At 40.8% G+C, this 17835-nt stretch overlaps 1 protein-coding gene across 1 annotated transcript; it reads right to left on the bottom strand.

The window, feature by feature from the left end:
• Window positions 1-5668: 5668 nt before the first annotated feature.
• On the bottom strand, window positions 5669-7233 carry GPR150 (G protein-coupled receptor 150). The gene has a single exon (XM_012644761.1). The coding sequence runs from the start codon at window positions 7041-7043 to the stop codon at window positions 5784-5786; it is 1260 nt and encodes a 419-aa protein (XP_012500215.1). The 5' UTR covers window positions 7044-7233; the 3' UTR covers window positions 5669-5783.
• Window positions 7234-17835: the final 10602 nt, after the last annotated feature.

The raw sequence follows: 17835 nt of genomic DNA, 5'->3' as shown, positions 1-17835 counted from the left end.
GTTGTCTCTTCCCTTTGTTGATTTTTTCCTTTGCTGTGCAGAAGCTTTTTAGCTTGATGTGATCACATTTGTCCAACTTTGCTTTGGTTGCCTGTGCTTTGGGGGTATTCAATATATTGGCTTATTTACCAGGACATCCAATGGCTAAGCATCAGTGGTGTCTGGTCTGACATCTCAGTGAAGTCATTAAGGACCTAAGTGTTTTCTGTCTCTTCACTCTGACATATCCACAGTATTGACTTCATTTTTTGGCTGGCTCCCCTCCTGGTCAGAGCTGGCTGTAGCAGCCATTAGGGTTACATGCTCCCTCATTTACCTTCAGTGTGAGAGAGACAGAGAACCTGCTAACTCCCATGCCTCTCCCAGAAGAGTTAAGAGCTTTCTTCCTAGATGCCCCGAAAAGCCTTCTTCATGCTCATTGGCCTTTGCTGGGTTCCATGACCATTCCTGAGCAAGACACGGTGGTGAAGGGAATGGAATTGCATTGATAGGCTTAGACTAATCAAGGCCCAGTCTTGGTGTGGGACGGGGTCAACACTGGGGTTCCCTCAGAGCACCTGATTGACTGTTCGAGAAAGGCATAGACACCTGGATAAAAATCTGGTATCTGTTAGAAAAGGAGGAATGGATGCTAGGAAGGCAATCAATAATGCCCACTACACCTTCGGTAAGGCCCAGCTCCCTATTACCAAGTATCACCATTGTTGCATTGATCTTCCACGGCGATTCTCCAAGATCTTCAGCTTCCCTTCGTGTACTGTTATTCAACTGGATTTTTATCTCTCACAGCCCAGTGTTAGAAAATAACAATAGCTATCATGTGTTGAGGGAGTCTGAAGAGACAAACCAACAAGACTCCTCCTACCCCACCTAGTCAAGTATTTTACATACATCAATCCTATGAAGGAGATAGTATAACCCCCATTTTATTGGTGAGAAAACCAAGACTCAAAAATAACCAGCAAACTGCCTAAAGTCACACAGGTACTAAGCATAGTGATGAAAATCAAGTTTAGGAGTTTAGACTCTGAGTACTCTGACTATATTACACTGCCTCCCAACTCAGCAAAGTATCTGTTTAATTTAACCAGACAACTTATTTTTATCATAATATTTTCCCTTTCATCAAGTCAGAACATTTTTAGAAATGGAAGCAAAACTCCTCAAGTTTTCTAACTTCTTCCATGTTTTCTAGGAAGTGGCTTAGAAAAACTGTTTTAAATCTATCTTCTATTCCACAAATGAGCCAGACTATTCTATTTTTAGCATGCAATTTATAGCTAATCACTAGTTGTGGTGTATTTATGATACTGGCTATTTTCTACATACTTTCTGTTTGAAATTATGTCATAGGTCATGTTTACTTATTTTAGCTGTATGTTACTGAGTTCTTATTTTAAAGATATAGAATTCTTTGCATTTAGTCTTTAAAGTTCTATTAAATTCAGGAATGCCACATTGCTCAACTTTGGTGTTCTCATGAAGATGTGTTCATATCTTCATCTATATGAAAAGTGCCCCCTGGAGTTCTGTGGTTCAGGCCTGTGTGCAGTGGCTTTGTTAAAATCTAACTCTAAGGGGAATGTACAATGGGTAGGGAGATGGTATTTCTCTATTTTATGAAACTATTTTAATTCCTTCTAAACTCCAATTATATGGATCTGGTTTCTCCTCTAGTTGGTTCCTATTTGGGTGGTATCTACAAAAGAGGGCAATTTCATGGCCAGCCTGCTTATTTACCTTTGCTATGTGTTGTGAATCTTATTCCTACTCTAGTTAGAGTCTAAATTTAAATAATCTTCGGGGGCCTCCTTGACTAGGACACAACTGAATCTCTGGGTTGCCTATAGGAATGTGGATTCCTGGGGTCAACACCAACAGAATAGCCATTCTGAGGGCATGCTTCAAATTTTTTAACCCATAATTGCCTCCAGGGATGGGAACCAAGTCACCTAGTTTTACCTTCAAGTTTCAGATTTAATTAAAATTAGAGGAAATTCCTTACTTATAGAAGAGAAGCATTTTGGTATGAATTGGGCTTAACAAAGTCTTCTACAAAAATCTAGGAAAAAAATCTGTTTAATCAGATTTTGAATTCACATCTTGAGTTGGCATTCTATTTTTCCAATCCCGCTGGAGAATTCACAAAATTTCTAGCTGGCAATCAGCTGAAACCTCAATCTCTAACACTTCTACAATTGTTTAAAGGTTTTGGTCTTGCCTTCCCAACAAGCATTTTCCCTTCTTTCTTACTGTAGGTCCTTGTTTTTTCCATCTTCCACCTCATGCAATTCATACCCTCAGTTCCATGTCCAAGCCAATCATGGAGGACCCATTTCCCTTGCAATGATAGGTCCAGACATGGACATATGATACAGGTATGGCCAATAAGCCTCGTAGGATGGTCTGTTGGGGATTTCTGAGAAATGTTTCTTCATTCTTATAAAGAGAGCAAAACAGAGAAATTCTTCTTCTGGGCTTTGTTATGTTTGAACGTGATGCCTGACACTGCAGCAGCCGTTTTGTGACCTCAAGGGGAACTGGCCTGGGTGTCAAGTCCACTGCTCAGGATGGCAGAATGAAAAGATGAAAAAGATCTGAGTCTTTGTATTAGTCCAGGGTATAAGAGGAGATTTATTACTTGAGTCGGCTCCTGTGCTTATGGAGGCTGAGAAGTCCCACCACGTGCTGGCAGCAAGCTGAGAACCGGGAAAGCTGGTGATATAATTTAGACTGAGTCTGAAGGCCTGGGACCCAGGTTGGGGGTGGTGGTGCTGCTGCTAGTATAAGTCCTGGAGTAGGTGGCCCAAGAACAGAAGCTTCACTATCTAAGGGCAGGAGAAGATGGATGTCCCAGCCCAAGAAGATAAAGCGAATTTGCACTTCCTTTACGTTTTTGTTCTAATTGGGTGGGCCCTCAACAGATTGGATGATTCCTGCCAACACTGGTGAGGACCAATCTTCTTCACTCAATCTACTGATTCAAATGTTAATCTCTTCTGGCACACCCAGAAATGTTTTACCAGCTATCTGGGCATCCTTTAACCCAGCCAAGTTGCCACATAAAATTAACCATCATAGCCCTCAGTTATGAAGTTAAGCTACTTAATTAACCAACCCTGGAGCAGCCCCATCACTGGACTTCATGTGAGATAGTAAGTTGAAGGCAGCTGAATTAGCTTTTTTGTTAGGGCAGTCGCAACAGAGAACCTGACTCAGCTGCTTTAATATATTATCTCAGTTGAGAGCATTGTAAGTAGAACAACATTACAAATCACATTTTGAGGACTCTCTGAGCTTCTGCTTCAATCTCTGCCTCTAGGCATTCCTACCCTTTCAATTTGTTGATCCCTCATGCCATTGTTGAAATGACTTTTTCAAAATTCAAATTTGATTTTATTACAACTCTGATTAAGTTCTTCAAAGGCTACTTTTTGCTTTCTTGGCCTGGCACACAGACCTGTCTTCAGTGGGTCCAGGTCAAATCTCTCTGACCATATATCCCATTAGGTCAGGCTGCACAGTCACCTTAATGCTAGACATTTCAATTATTGTCATTACTTGACCATGCTATGTACTAGCTTCCCTATGCTTTACAAATGTTATTCCCATTGCCCAGAACACCCTCCCTGACCTGTTGGGTCACCCCCAACCCAGCCTTCAAGACTCAGCCTCTTTTGGTGAGCTTTTCCTAATTCTCCCCCATCCCACTCAGTTCCCCAGGGTTGTCAGATGCTTCTTCTCAGTGCTCCCAGCACCCTTACTGGACTATTAAAACACGTATGACACTACAGTGTAATTGTCAAATTAATTTCCTCCTATATTTGACTATAAGGTCTTTAAGGGAAAAGGTGTCTTAGCATCTCCAGTGCCTAGCATATTATCTGGCACAAAATAAGCAGGTAATAAATGTTTATTAAAAAATAAAAATAATGCTATAACCCAGACTTAGGTTCATGAAGACAACTGTATTCTTTCTTTGGCTGACTTACTCCTGGTATTTTGCAAACCACAGCATCTTCAGCAGGGTGGGGAGGAGAAAAGAGAGAAAGAAAATCTGTAACTTTGTGACATCTGTTGCCAAAATTTTGGAGGAAGGTAAGGCAAGCTTAGCAATTTCTTTTTGTATCATCTGCCTGATGATGATGAATAACTCATATGATGGATTAGGCAACAAATATGTATTGCGTGAAGCATTGTTGAGCATTTGGGATATATCAGTAAACAAAACAAAGAGCCCTCAGAGAGCACTGGCTCTATAAAAAAAGTTCTAACCAACTGTTTTCCCTTTCTGCATCTTAGTCTTGTATTAGTGTGTGAATAAGAAACCACATAATGGAAAGCTTCAGATTCTCAGATCAAAGTCACTGGTATTGTTCATCAGTGTTGCCACTTCTTTTTAGAACGAAGAACAGTTAAGAAGAGGAGGTTACCAATCAAATATGCTCCTTGACCTTGTTTCAGTAATGCACACCAATAGACATTGAATTCATTGTTTAAAAGGGAGTTTTAGGCCAGGCGCGGTGGCTCACGCCTGTAATCCTATCTCTCTGGGAGGCCCAGGCGGGCGGATTGTTTTAGCTCAGGAGTTCGAAACCAGCCTGAGCAAGAGCGAGACCCCGTCTCTATTAAAAATAGAAAGAAATTAATTGGACAACTAAAAATATATAGAGAAATTAGCCTGGCCTGGTGGCGCATGCCTGTAGTCCCAGCTACTCGGGAGTTGAGGCAGGAGGATCGCTTGAGCCCAGGAGTTTGAGGTTGCTGTGAGCTAGGCTGACGCCACGGCACTCACTCTAGCCCGGGCAAAAGAGTGAGACTCTGTCTCAAAAAAAAAAAAAGAGAGTTTTGTATATGCATGCAACATCCTGGGGTTTCAGCTTCCTTCCCAGCTGCAAATCTCCCTGAGGCTCCATCTGGGACACTGAGTCCCCCCCATAAGCCCCACCTTGGTGCTTCCCTTCTCTGGTTTGCTGGGCACTTTGCACTAAGAGGCTCCATCTGGGCGCAACATGGCAGCTTTAGAGGCTGGTTTGGGCACAGAAACAATTTCCTGCAGAAACCAGGCATATTTGAAAGAGATCAGTGGAAGCTTTTATGCTTCCATCCTACAATGCCAGCTTCTATTGAAGTAGAAGCTAGACTGGAAATAAAGGCCACACTGATTTTTCTTCTGAGAAAACACATTACCATGTTAAAAAAAAAAAAGTACTAATTGTTCCGTGAGAAATGTTTTTATTTTACAAATACTCTGTGCCTCTAAAGTGACAGCATGATTACATTTCTGACAGTATTACTGGTATAATTCTCAGTCTTCGTAGGCAGGGCAATGTAGGGATTTTCCTCCTGGAAAGAAAGGCAAACTCGCTGGTCCCAAAGGTACACTTGATTTAAGCACGATTCAAAAATAAGTAAAAATAGATGACAACACAGCAAATAATGAAAGTTTGGCACTTTAGCTAAAATAAATGGTCTTATCTAGAACACTGTAAGAGTGTACAAAAATTTGCAAAAATAACTCTGTTTTTCAACTTCCCAATGGCACTCTCTCGTCTCCAAATAGGCAATGTGAGAGAAACTGGAGGGAAGAAATCAGGAGAGTATAGGAAAATGTAAACATTAGAAGGAAATACAATAGAAGCGCGGAAGAAGAGGACAGCGTCAGTGTCTCTCTTTCTCAGAGACCATCCTGCCCCTTGTGATCTAGACAGACCCTGGCCGGCCTCGTGCTCCTTGGAGCCTGCCCCACTGCGACAGACGACTGGTCTCTGACCATCGAGCACCTAGAAGGCACTTTCACAGGAGCAAGGAAGGGGTCTGGGGCGCGGCGGGGGTGGGCGCAAGCAGCCCTCTTCCCCTTGCTCCCGGCGAGCGTGGTGATAATGCGGATGGGGCCAGCGGTAGCGGTGGAGCGCCTGGTGGCCCCCGAGCCCCTCATCGTCCTCCGCGACTCCCTCCCGCGCGCAGCACAGAGCGCCCAGGCGCCTCCGCAGCCGCCGCCAGAGCCGGCCGTCGGCCGCCTGGAAGAAGAGGTAGACGAAGGGATTGAGAGCGCTGTTGGCCACCCCCACGACGCGCAGCGTCGCCGAGAGGCCCTCTCCGTCCCACTCTCCCGAGGGCCCGGACCACCATGCGGCCGCCAGCCGGGCGGCAAAGTAGGGCAGCTCGCAGCCCACGAACAGCAGCGCCAGCACCAGGCTCATCTTGAGGCTCTGCACCTTGGCGCGGGGCAGCGCGTTAGGACTCGCCGACGAGGACGCCGCAGCCGCAGGGGCCTGGGGCCCGTGCCGCCACCAGACGCAGAGTAGGCGGCCGCAAGCGATGCCCATGACCGCGACAGGCGCGACGAAGCCCGCGACGACCTCGTAGAGCGCGTAGACCTGCAGGTGCCAGCGCGGCAGAGCTTCGAAGATGCTGCGGCAGCGACGCTCCCCTGGCCAGGCGCGGGCGGTGGTCGGGGGCACGGCGGGCGGCGGCGAGGAGATGCCCCCGCGCACCACGAAGGCCGGGGGCAGCGCCAGCAGCAGCGCCAGCAGCCAGCCCAGGGCGGCGAGGGTACGCGCGGGCAGCGGCCGGCCCTGCGGACGGCGCACGGCGCGCTGGCGCTCGAGGGCGATGAGCACCACGAGGTGGGCGGAGGCGCCCCGGCCGGATGCCTGCAGCAGCTGCAGGAAGCGGCACACCAGGTCGCCCGCGGCCGCGCGGGGCTCGCCCAGCAGTGCCCAGGCCAGCTGCGACAGCGCGGTGCCCCCGCACGCGTACAGGTCGGCCACGGCCAGCTGCACCAGGAGGAAGTCCATCTTGCGACGCTTGGGACCCGCCCAGGGCCCGCCGCTGCCGCACAGGCGGCACAGCACCGTAGTGTTGCCTGCCACCGCCACAACCAGAATGACCCCCAGGAAGGCCAGGCGGACGCGGCGGTTGGGCGGCCCCGGGGCAGGGGCTCCCTGCCCGGAAGTCAGGTTGAGACCCCAGCCCAGCAAGATGGGTGCGGAGAGGTTGGGCGCAGGCGGCAGAGTTGAGGGGATAAAGGAATCCTCCATGCTTAGCCCGGAGGAAGAGGAGGCACGGAAGAGGGCGGGCAGGACGCGGGAAATCAAAGTGGAGGCGAGGCGGCGCGGGGAGCGACGCTGGGTCTGCGAGTTCCCAAAGTTAGTTGAAAAGGCACTCGCACAGAAAGGGAGATGCGTTCGGGCGGATTTGCGCTTAGTTGTTTTTATAGGTCGTCCTCGTCATTTGTCACTCAAATGTGGGTTGTACACTCGAGGAACACACATGATTCCTGTTCTCCACCTTCTCCGCGTCTCCCCTCCCAATCCCAGCGGATCCTCTTCCCTTCTTTGCAGTGGCCCCCGACGCTGCCCTTGCGGGAGCCACGCACCTCTGGGCTCTGGGAACCTCACCCATTCGGTATGTGCCAGTAAAGCATAGCAGGACAGAAGGTCGCTTTGCTTGGCCATTGTAAAGGCTGATGTTATCCCCCCCCCGGACCAACACGGGAGAGAAGCAGCTCCTGAATGAGAATGTACACCTTTCCCCCCGCCCCCCTCCCCAATGGTTTCGTGATTGCCAGTAGGAAAATAATAGGATAAGCCTTAGTTTTGATTTTTTTAAAATGTGGTTTGAAATGCCGCGAATCTGCACCAGCATGGGAAAAACAAGAACACAAGAAACCTAATAGCGTTTTGAGCAAATAGAAGACCTATGAGATGAATCTTTGATGAGATGTGTCGTCTTCTGCCCAAGAATTAGAGTATTTTAATTAGAGAGTACTAAAGTCAATGATGTTGCTTTTGGGAGTGGCAGTGGTTTGCAGATTGTTCCAAATCCTCCTCATTACTAGAAGCAGTGGATCACAGCTGCTCTCTCGGTGTTATAAAATTCATTTCATCAGTTTGAAGAGGGCATTAATAGGTTTTATGCAAATAGGTAGTACATCTCTTGCTTTCCCCCTAATATTTTCATCCAGTGAGGGATGTGTCATCACGCTCCCCATTCTTTTGATTCTGTTTTCCAGCAGATGGGAGGTTGCTAGGAGGGACTACGCCTCCAATAAGCCTAGAGAAGAGGTGACTAAGAAAATGATAAGGCGGCCAATTTTTAAAAAAGAAATCCAAGTCACAGGAAATGGTTTAGATTAAATGCTGCCTCTTTCATTTTAGCCCTGCCTCCTCACAAACAAATTTTAGTTTTTCTGTTGGAAGCATCACTTTGTCTTTTGTGCACCTTCCACATTAGTGGTGAAAAGAGAAGTTCCTGTACTTCTGATCTGGGGGCCAGGGAGGTGTGGGTGTTTGCTAGGGTTCACATTCCCAGGCTGAAGAAACACTGGAACTTTGAGATGCACAGGGTAGAAGGTTATAATCTTGCCAGTTGCTGTAGGAATCCCGTTTCCCAACCTGTTGTCCTTGGCCAGAGACCTTCATTATTTTCATCATTATATATGCAGTGCCTTGCACCAGGTCTGACACACGGTAGGTTATCAGTGAATGTGTTGAGTTGATGAATTAATTGATTTATGATGCATTTCGATAACTTTCAGCATAAATTCCTGTCTTGACTATAGATCTATCACCTAAGAAAAAACGCCTTTGGTACCTATGCCAATATCATCCAGAGGAGCCCCAGGAAACTCTGTGGAGATGTAGGAATAACCATTCTTGATGGGGCAAATTTAAGAAAGAGGTAGAGTGATAGCCTTGTAAAATCTAAAATCCTGGTTTGATTTGCACACTCTCTCCTCAGAGGGTTTTATGTGTAGCACACGTCATCCCAGTTTATAATCCACTTCTTCCAGGGAGCTTTCTCTGAGCAATGCCCATCATTCAGTGATTCTCCTTGCAGGTACCCATTCAATATTTTTCAAGATAATTCTATAATTTGCCTCAAATTTGTTGAAATGCCCTTGTATATTATAAAATGAGACTCTACCAGTGAAATTACATTTCACAGAACTTAACTTTAGTGAGATCTGATAAAACATTGATTTTAAAACTAATTCTCATCAAAATAATACATGCACATAGTTCTGAAAGCCAAACAGAACTAGAAGACTGATAACATACAGGGTTCCTTGTCCTATGCATTTCCACTTCTCTATCCCCTCTTCTCGAGGGAGCCAATGTAGTTTCTATTTGCTGTTGCTTCTGGCATTTACTTATTTCCATAATTCTAAATAGTAAGTGTGTAATGCTATTTATTGATTCAACAATTTTAGATATTATCTATTAACGTTTTATTAGATAAGGATAAAGATTTAGCACTCACACCTCTGTCCCCACTGTTTCCTTATTCCCGTACTATTAGTACAGGAATACTGTAATTTCGAGTTAATTAGACCTATATTTGGTGTTTACATTATTATAAAATGAAAATATTCTCAGCTGAGTGATGTAATATATTGCAAGTCTCATTATTTTGTTTTTGGTTTTCTTAAAGTTAATAATTGCCTTTTCTTACTTTTGTTACCACAGCTAATTCTTCCTGTACCTCCAAATAGTCCCTCCATATAATTTCTACAAGGCCAGTTTCATAATATAGTATAGCAACTCTGATTTTTTTTCATGGAAACCTCCTTACCAGAGACTTCGATTTTTCTTTTATTTGGGCTGATTTCCCTCTAGGCCTGCTGCATAACTATTGTCTGGGGACATCAATTTGTTGTCATTATTGAAACTCTCTGCCTTTCTCTTGGGTTATAGTTCCTATTTCTTGAATCTCTGATCTTTTTTCTTAATTTCTTCCCTTTTGGTAGAACACATCATCCAATATTTCATAAGGTTAAAAAGGTCATGCCAAGCTAGAGGACGAAGCAGTGAGAGACCTCATTGTACTCATTATTTGAGTCATGTAGATTCAGTCTGGACAGGTTGCCTTCTAGCCCAGGGGTCATTCTGGCATCTCAGTTCATCATCCTAGAGATTCCTTTTGCTTATCTCATATTGCTTCTCCCATTTTTGGATTTAATGTTTTTTTCTTTATTGTTTTATTTCCTTGCTCAGGAAGAAAGCAGTTTTCAGTGACTTCTTGAGAAAAAGTAACTTTTGGGGCTCTTACATGTCTGAAAATTTCTTTATTCTACCCTCATGCTTAACTGATGATTTGGCTGGGTTTAGAATTCTATTTTGGAAAATAATTTTCCTTCTGAATTTTGAAGGCATTGCTCCCTTGCCTTCTGGCTTCAGAGTGTTTGTGTTGAGAAGCCTTAAGCCATTCTGATTTATGATTTGTTTGCATGTGATCATTGCTTTTTCCTTTCTAGAAGCTTGTTATTCTTTTCTTTGTCTTTAACAAATTTCACAAAGATGTGTTTTGCTGTGGGCTTATTTTCATTTGTTGAGCTGAACATAATCAAGGATTATGAATTGTATTTAATTATAATATTTCTTTAGTGGTCTTTAATCTAGAACAGTCTCCTAGCCTTTCTTTTTCTTCTTATGTTGCTGACATTTGAAGAGTCCATGACACATGTTTTGCAGAATGTCCCTTATGTTGCATTTGTTTCCACATAATTAGGTTAGACTTTTTGGCAGGAATATGACATAGGTTAGACTTTTTGGCAGGAATATGACATAGGCGATACACCCCTATATCATTTCACAGGTGCATAATGCCAGTTTGTCTCTGTATAGGTGATGTTAGGCTTGATATATATGTTTTGAAATTTTAGTATTTATTTTTTCACAAAAGTAGTACATATTAATTGCAGAAAAATTAGACAATATAGATTCACACACACAAAAAATCACTTAACATACTGCTCAGAGAAAACTACTGTTAATACTTAGTTCCGTATCTTTCACACTATAATGACTAGATTTATATATTTACCAAAATAGATCATACTATATGCAACGTTTTGTATCCTGCTTTTATTTCACTTAAGATTGTGTTTGGATAGATTTCCATGTCAATAAGTAAAAATATGATATAATTGTTTACTGTTAAGTGAATTATAATTATATAAATAACCCCCTATTTTTCGACAAAGGTTTTCTAAATTTCACTTTATAAATGATTCTGTGAAGAACATTCTTTTCATACATCCTAGCATACACATTCAGTTATTACCTTACAATAAAATTTTGTAATTGGAATTGCTAAGACAGACCACACGCATTTTTAAAGCATTTTAATACATGGTGCTGAGTTGCCCTTGACAAGGGACATAAGCAATGTGTGTGTCTTTTTTCCCATAGTCCCAACAATGTGAGCATTGTTTGTCATTCTCATAGACGTCAAATAGTGTTTTATTATTTCTTCATTTTAAAAATTGAGATATAACTTACATACCCTAAAATCCGCCCTTTTAAAGTATACAATTCAGTGCTTTTTAGTATATTCACAAGTTTGTGCAACCATCACCACTATCTAATTCTGGAACTTTTTCATCATCCTGAAAAGAAACCCCATATGCATTCTTTTCTTTCCCCAGCCACTGGAAACCACTAATCTACTTTGTTTCTATGGGTTTGCCTATTATGGATGTTTTATATAAATATAATCCTATAATATATAGCCTTTTATGTGTGGCTTCTTTCATTTTGAATAATGTTTTTAAGATTCATCCATATTGTAGCATGTAACAGTACTTCATTCCTCTTAATACTCCATTGCGTGGATATACTAGTTTTTTTTAATCCATTAATCAGCAGCTGGATATTGAGTTGTTTCTACTTTTTGTCTATTGTGAATAATTCTGTTACGAACATTTATGTACAGATTTTTCTGTGAATGCCTGTTTTCAGTTCTCTTGGGTATGTACCTAGGACTGGAATTACTGGGTCATATGGTAATTCTGTGTTTAACTTTTTGAGGAACTGCCAAACTGTTTTCCACAGAGACTGTACCATTTTACTCAATGTAAGTTTTCCAAGTTCTCTCTTAGTGTAGATACAATTCTCATTTGGCATTATTTTCCTTCTGCTTGAAGAATGTCCTTTAACATTTCTTATAGTTCAGGTCTGCTGGCAACAAATTCTGTTAGCTTTTTTCTTTGGTCTTATAAAGTTTTTATTTTGCCTGCATTTGTGAAAGATATTTTGCCAGGTGGATAGCACTCTAGGATGACAGTTTTTCTTTCTTTCAGTAATATCTATATAGATAGATATGTAAATATATAATTTATATATAAAATATTTAATATATAAATATTTATTTATTTTTTTCAACACAGAATTGTAATATTATCTTTCAGTGCTTTAAAGAAGTCACACCATTGTCTTCTGGTTTGTATAGTTTTTGATGCTTTTGCTCATTTTTGTAATGATGTAATTTTGTAATTTTTATCTTTGTTCTTTTGTATGGAATGTTTCCTTTTTTCTACAGTTGCATTCAAGATTTTCTCCTTATCTGTGTTTTCCAACAGTTTGACTAGGATATGCTTATATGTGCTTTTCTTTGTGTATATTCTGCTGGGGCTTCTCTAAACATTTAGGTTGGTGATTTGTTGTCTTTCATTAATTTTGGAAAATTCTCATCAATTATCTTTTCAAATATTTCCCCTTACATTTTCTCTATTCTCCTTCTGTGTCTTGAATTACACATGTATTATACTATTTCGTATTATCCCACAGCTCTTGAATACTCTGCTCTGTTTTTCTCCACTTTTTCATTCTTTTGTTCCTCTGTCCTATCTCTCCTCAGAGGGGCTTGTCACCCTTTGAAATTTAGTATTTCATTTTGAAAAATTTTTATTGGCCAATATCCAAGTTCACTAATGCTTCTGTGTCTAGTCTGCTATTGAGGCAATTGAAGATATTCTTCATCCATGATAGCATGTTTTTAATTTCTAGTATATCCATTTTATTCTTTTTTTATAGTTTCCTTCTCTCTGCTGAAATTTTCTATCTGTTTATGCATGTTGTACATATTTTCCACTAGATCCTTCAACATATATCATGGTATTTTAAAGTTCCTTACTGATAGTTTCAACCTCTGGGCCATCTCTTAGTCTGGTTTTGTTTACTGTTTTATCTCTTAAAAATGGGTCTTTTTTTTCTTTTTTCTTTTTTGCCTTGTAAGTTTGACTGAATGCCAAATATTATATGTCAGAGAATAATAATGACTGATGTAAGTAGGATTTACTTCTGAAAATGGGAATGCTTCTTCATCTGTTGGGCCATCAGGTGGACAATTGAGTAAATCTAGTCAGTAGTTGAGGTAGGATTGGGTTTTGTTGTTGCTGTAGTTGTCGTTATCATACTACTGACTTAAAATTCCTCCAGACTGCTATCTTGCATTAGTGTGAGGTCAGGGATGCTGGAGGGTTTTTCCTCAGTGTTCTTGTTCTACCCTCAACTTTCAGCCAGCCCTGCACACCTGGCCATGGGAGTCCGGGTGGGGATATTTCTCTCGCCACGCTTCTGCCCACCTCCCCCAAGTAGTGCGCTGTTGCTCGTGGTGGGAGCAGGGTAGCTTTCCTGGCCCTCCTGTTCCAACCTCAGTCTTATGCAGGCCTGGAGGGGCCTAACCCTCAACTGTAGGACTTGCTCCACACTCCTGTCCCTTCCCCCTGTGGCAGCTGAACTCTGCCTTGTAACTTTGAAGAGCAAGTTTCTTGTCTCTATCCCTTTTGTGAGAGACTTTTGCTTTGTAATGAAGTATTCTAGACATGGTTGGGTTTCTCCATTTCCCTCAGCAGCAGATGGCTTTTGCTAAGTCTACCTCTCCCCAGTGACAGCTGACGTTTTGCTGAGGACCAGGGCTGAGAGGGTTTTCTGCTCCTGCCCCGGTGGCAAATGGGTTTTGCTTTAAATGAGGAAAGGTTCTGAGTTTTGTGTTTGTCCTCCAGAGGCAGCCATCCCCAATCTGCACAGGGGTCCAACAAGGAGTCCTCCATGTGGTCCCTGCACTGTCTCCTATCTTTCTCCTGAGTTGAGGCTGAGGTCCATGAAAGAAAGCTGGGTGGTCAGTGTGGACTCCCTGTGTGGGGGTTTCTGGAGTTTCTACTGTTATTTTCACATGCATTTGGCCTTTAAAAATATGTCAAAATATCAGCTGCTTTCTTACCCACATTTTTGGCTGCTAGTTTTTCCTCCCATGTTCTCACATCTCCTTGGAGGGGTTTGCCACTCCTTTGGAATTCAGTTCACCTATTGCCTTGCAATCTCTGTCATCTGAAAGGCTCAAGAAAAGTTTTGATTTTGTAGATTATCAGGCTTTATTTTTTGTTTTGGTTGTTGTTAATATGGGAGCAATATTCCCTTGCAGCTTTTCCTATCCTAAGTGGAAGCAGAACTCTCAAACCATTATTTAAGGATATCAATCTCTTTGTCATAAATATTAAAAAATTTATGCATATTTTGTTTTCTAGGTAACTTTTAAAATTGAATAGTGTATTTTATTTCCTCTTAATAATAAAAAGTTTAAGGCTAAGGATATTCTCCTAAATATAGTTTTGGTTGTATCATATATTCATCTAAATTTTCTCATTTTTGTCTATGGCCATACCACCCTAAATGTGACCAATCTCCTCTAAATTTTCTCACTTTTATTTCTTTAAAAAAAATGTAATTATAATTTTTGACCCAATAATTATTTAAGATTCTGCTTTTTAATGTTAACATTAAAAAAAAACTGGAGTTAAAAATTCTATCTAATGAGAAGTTAACATACATAATTGTGAACAGTATACACACACACACACATACACACAAATACACAAAATATGTGACCAGTGTAGAAGGGAATACTAGTTTAAGCACATGTCTAGATCTCTGTTTCCTACCTAGTTTGTGTTGAGTCGTCTTTCTTGCTTCATGCCCCCTCATCACTAAGCTCTTAGTTTGATTCAGTGGTTTATAGTATTTTTTAACAACTAGTAAGATTACTCCCACCTTAATATTCTTTTCCCATAATTCCATTAATTATTTCAGACACTCTTTTTTCCATAAAAACTTTTAAGGCCATTTGTTCAATTAAAAAAAAAAAGCAAGCAAACAAACAAAAAAACCACCTTGGGAATAAAATCAGGATTGCATGAAATTTATATATAAATTTTGGGGAAGTGATATTTTAAGATTAGATCCTCTATCCCTAAAACATGCCGTCATTCCATGTTCATATTTATATACTTTAATAGAGCCTTATAGTTTTTAAAATCTAGGTTTGTAACTCTTGTTCTTATAGTTATATATTGACTTTTCTGTATGTAGCCATTTAACAAATTCCATTAATTCTAATAGTTTTCCCTAGGATACTCTGAGTTTAATGAAATGGAAAACCACTTTTATTCTTTCTATTCAGTAGAAAGAATAGAAAATTCATTTTTTTAACCAAAGAAAAATAAAAACAGATAAGGCTCCCAGTTGATGTGGATGTTTCTTGTCTTAGGACTATAGCAAGGTTCGAGACCAATGGTTCCCAAATTTTGCTACATATTTTAATCACCTAGGAAGCTTTTAAAAATCCTGCAGCTTGGGGTAGAAGCAAGGCATTAATATTTTTTAAACGTCCTTGGGTGATTCCAATTTGCAGCAAAGTTGTGAACCATTGTTCTAGACCAGCATTTAGCAAATTATGGCCCACACATCAAATCTCGTATTTTTGTAAACAAAGTTTTATTGGAATATAACCATGCTCATTTGTTTACATATTGTCTGTTGCTGCTTTCATGCTACAACAGCAGAATTGAGTAGCTGTGAAAGAGACCATATGGCTCACAAAGCCTAAAATATTTAGTATACAGCCTTTTTCATAGAAAAATATAAAATCACAATGGGATATTATCTTACACCAGTTAGAATGGCTATTATCTAAAAGACAAAAAATAACAAATGCTGGTGAGGATGTGGAGAAAGGTGATCTCTTACACTGTTGGTAGGAATGGAAATTAGTATAGACATTATGGAAAACAGTATGGAGGTTCCTCAAAAAAACTAAAAATAGAACTACCATATGATCCAGCAATCCCACTACTGGGTATATATCCAAAAGAAAGGAAATCAGTATATCAGACAGAGATATATGCATTCCCATGTTTATTGCAGCACTATTCACAATAGCCAAGATACGGAATGAATCTAAGTGTCCATCAACAGCTGAATAGATAATGTGGCAGATATACACAATGGAATACTACTTAGCCATAAAAAATAACAAAATTCTTTCATTTGCAGCAACATGGATGAACTTGGAAGACATTAAGTGAAATAAGCCAGGCAGAGAAAGACAAATATTGCATATTCTCACTCACGTGGAAGCTAAAAAAGTTGATCTCATATAAGTAGAGAGTAGAATAGTGATTACTAGAGACAGAGCCAAAGATTGGTTAACATATGTGAAAGTATAGGTAGATATGAGGAATAAGTTCTAGTGTTCTCTAGCACTATAGGGTGACTATAATTAACAACAATTTATTGTATATTTTCAAATAGCTAGAAGAGCAGATTTAGAATGTTCCCAACAAAAAGAAATGTTTGAAGTGATGGATATTCTAATTACCTTGATTTGATCATTATACACATGTATAGAAATATTACACCATACCCCATAAGTAGGTGCAATAATTGTGTCAATTAAAAAAATATTTAAAAAAAGATAGAATCCCTTCGTTGGTTCTTTTCTTCAGGATTTTGCTTGAATTTACTGTTCCTGGAAGGCTCTGCTTTATTGAGAAGGCTATGCTCTTTTACTCCCTGCTGCCATAGCCTAATGTGTTGGTTTCTAACTCAGTGTGATATCTGAAAAACTAGAATTCCAAGTAAATCGATTCAAGAAGTATTTACTAAGCTTCTCCTATGTGTCAGGCACTTGAGATACTTTAGGGGAATAAAAGGACGAAATGCCATGCCCGTCCTTTTTTCTGGTGGGATTAGGAGGGGTAAGGGACAGCATAAACAAAGCATGGAAAACACACACTATATTGGATGGTAATGATTTCTACGGAGAAAAATAAAGCAGGGAAGATCTTGCAAGGTGACATTTAAGCAATGACCTGAAAAAGGTAACAAAGTGAGCCATGTAGAAATGTGAGGAAAGGACTGCGTTCCAGGTAGAAAGATCTGACAAGTGCAGAGGTCTTGAGTTGATACATGCCTGGTATGCCTGGAGAGGGACAGTGAGGCCAGTGTGGCTGGAGCAGAGTGAACCAGCTGTGGGTGTGGAAGGAGATGTAGTCTGAGAGAGCACATGCGAGCAGATTACTTAGGGCCTACAGGCTGTTGTGATGTCTTTGGCTTTTACAGAAAAAATGGCAAACCAGTGGGGAGTTTGAGTATTCAGTGATGTGATTGATCAGTTATATTTGACAAGAATCACACTCTGGCTGCTGAGTTGAGGAAAGCCAGGGATAGACTCAGGGATACCTCTTGGGAGTGAGTCTGTTGCAAAGTTCCAAACAACAGATCATGGTAGATTAGAATAGGGTGGTAGTAGTAGAGGTGGTAAAAATTGGGGCCCCCAAATTGCTCTCAATCCAGCTTTTATTAGCATCAGTTCCTCTCAGTTTCTGACATTAGATAAGGTCTTGGTTTTGCGAGTTTTTCTTAATATTCTGTTTTCATGGTTGTTCATGGTCTAATTCAAAAATTCAAATTAATATCATTTTGAATTAGACATTGTCCTGAAAATTCAATTGTACCTAATTATGACCCTAAGCTTAATATGCTAAAAACATTGTAGATGCTTGGTAAATTCTCACAATGAATGCATCTTGAAGGGTTTGGGTAGAATGTGGTGGATTATATTTCTCATCACAAGCTTATGGTTTCAGAATCACATTTCTGTTATTGCTTTTCCCCTATAATTAACATGTACATGCACATATTAGCTATTTTATGTTCTTTAGGCTTAATTAGGAGATGGGAGGTAGATATATATAATTTTAATATTAAT

Source organism: Propithecus coquereli, unplaced genomic scaffold (assembly GCF_000956105.1).
Source record: "Propithecus coquereli isolate 6110/MARCELLA unplaced genomic scaffold, Pcoq_1.0 Scaffold22, whole genome shotgun sequence".
NCBI lineage: Eukaryota > Metazoa > Chordata > Mammalia > Primates > Indriidae > Propithecus > Propithecus coquereli.
This window is presented reverse-complemented; position numbering and strand designations above follow the sequence as displayed.

Bases quoted from the DNA above. Each gene is read 5' to 3' on its own strand.
- GPR150 (XM_012644761.1), bottom strand. From the start codon at position 7,043: ATGGAGGATTCCTTTATCCCCTCAACTCTGCCGCCTGCGCCCAACCTC.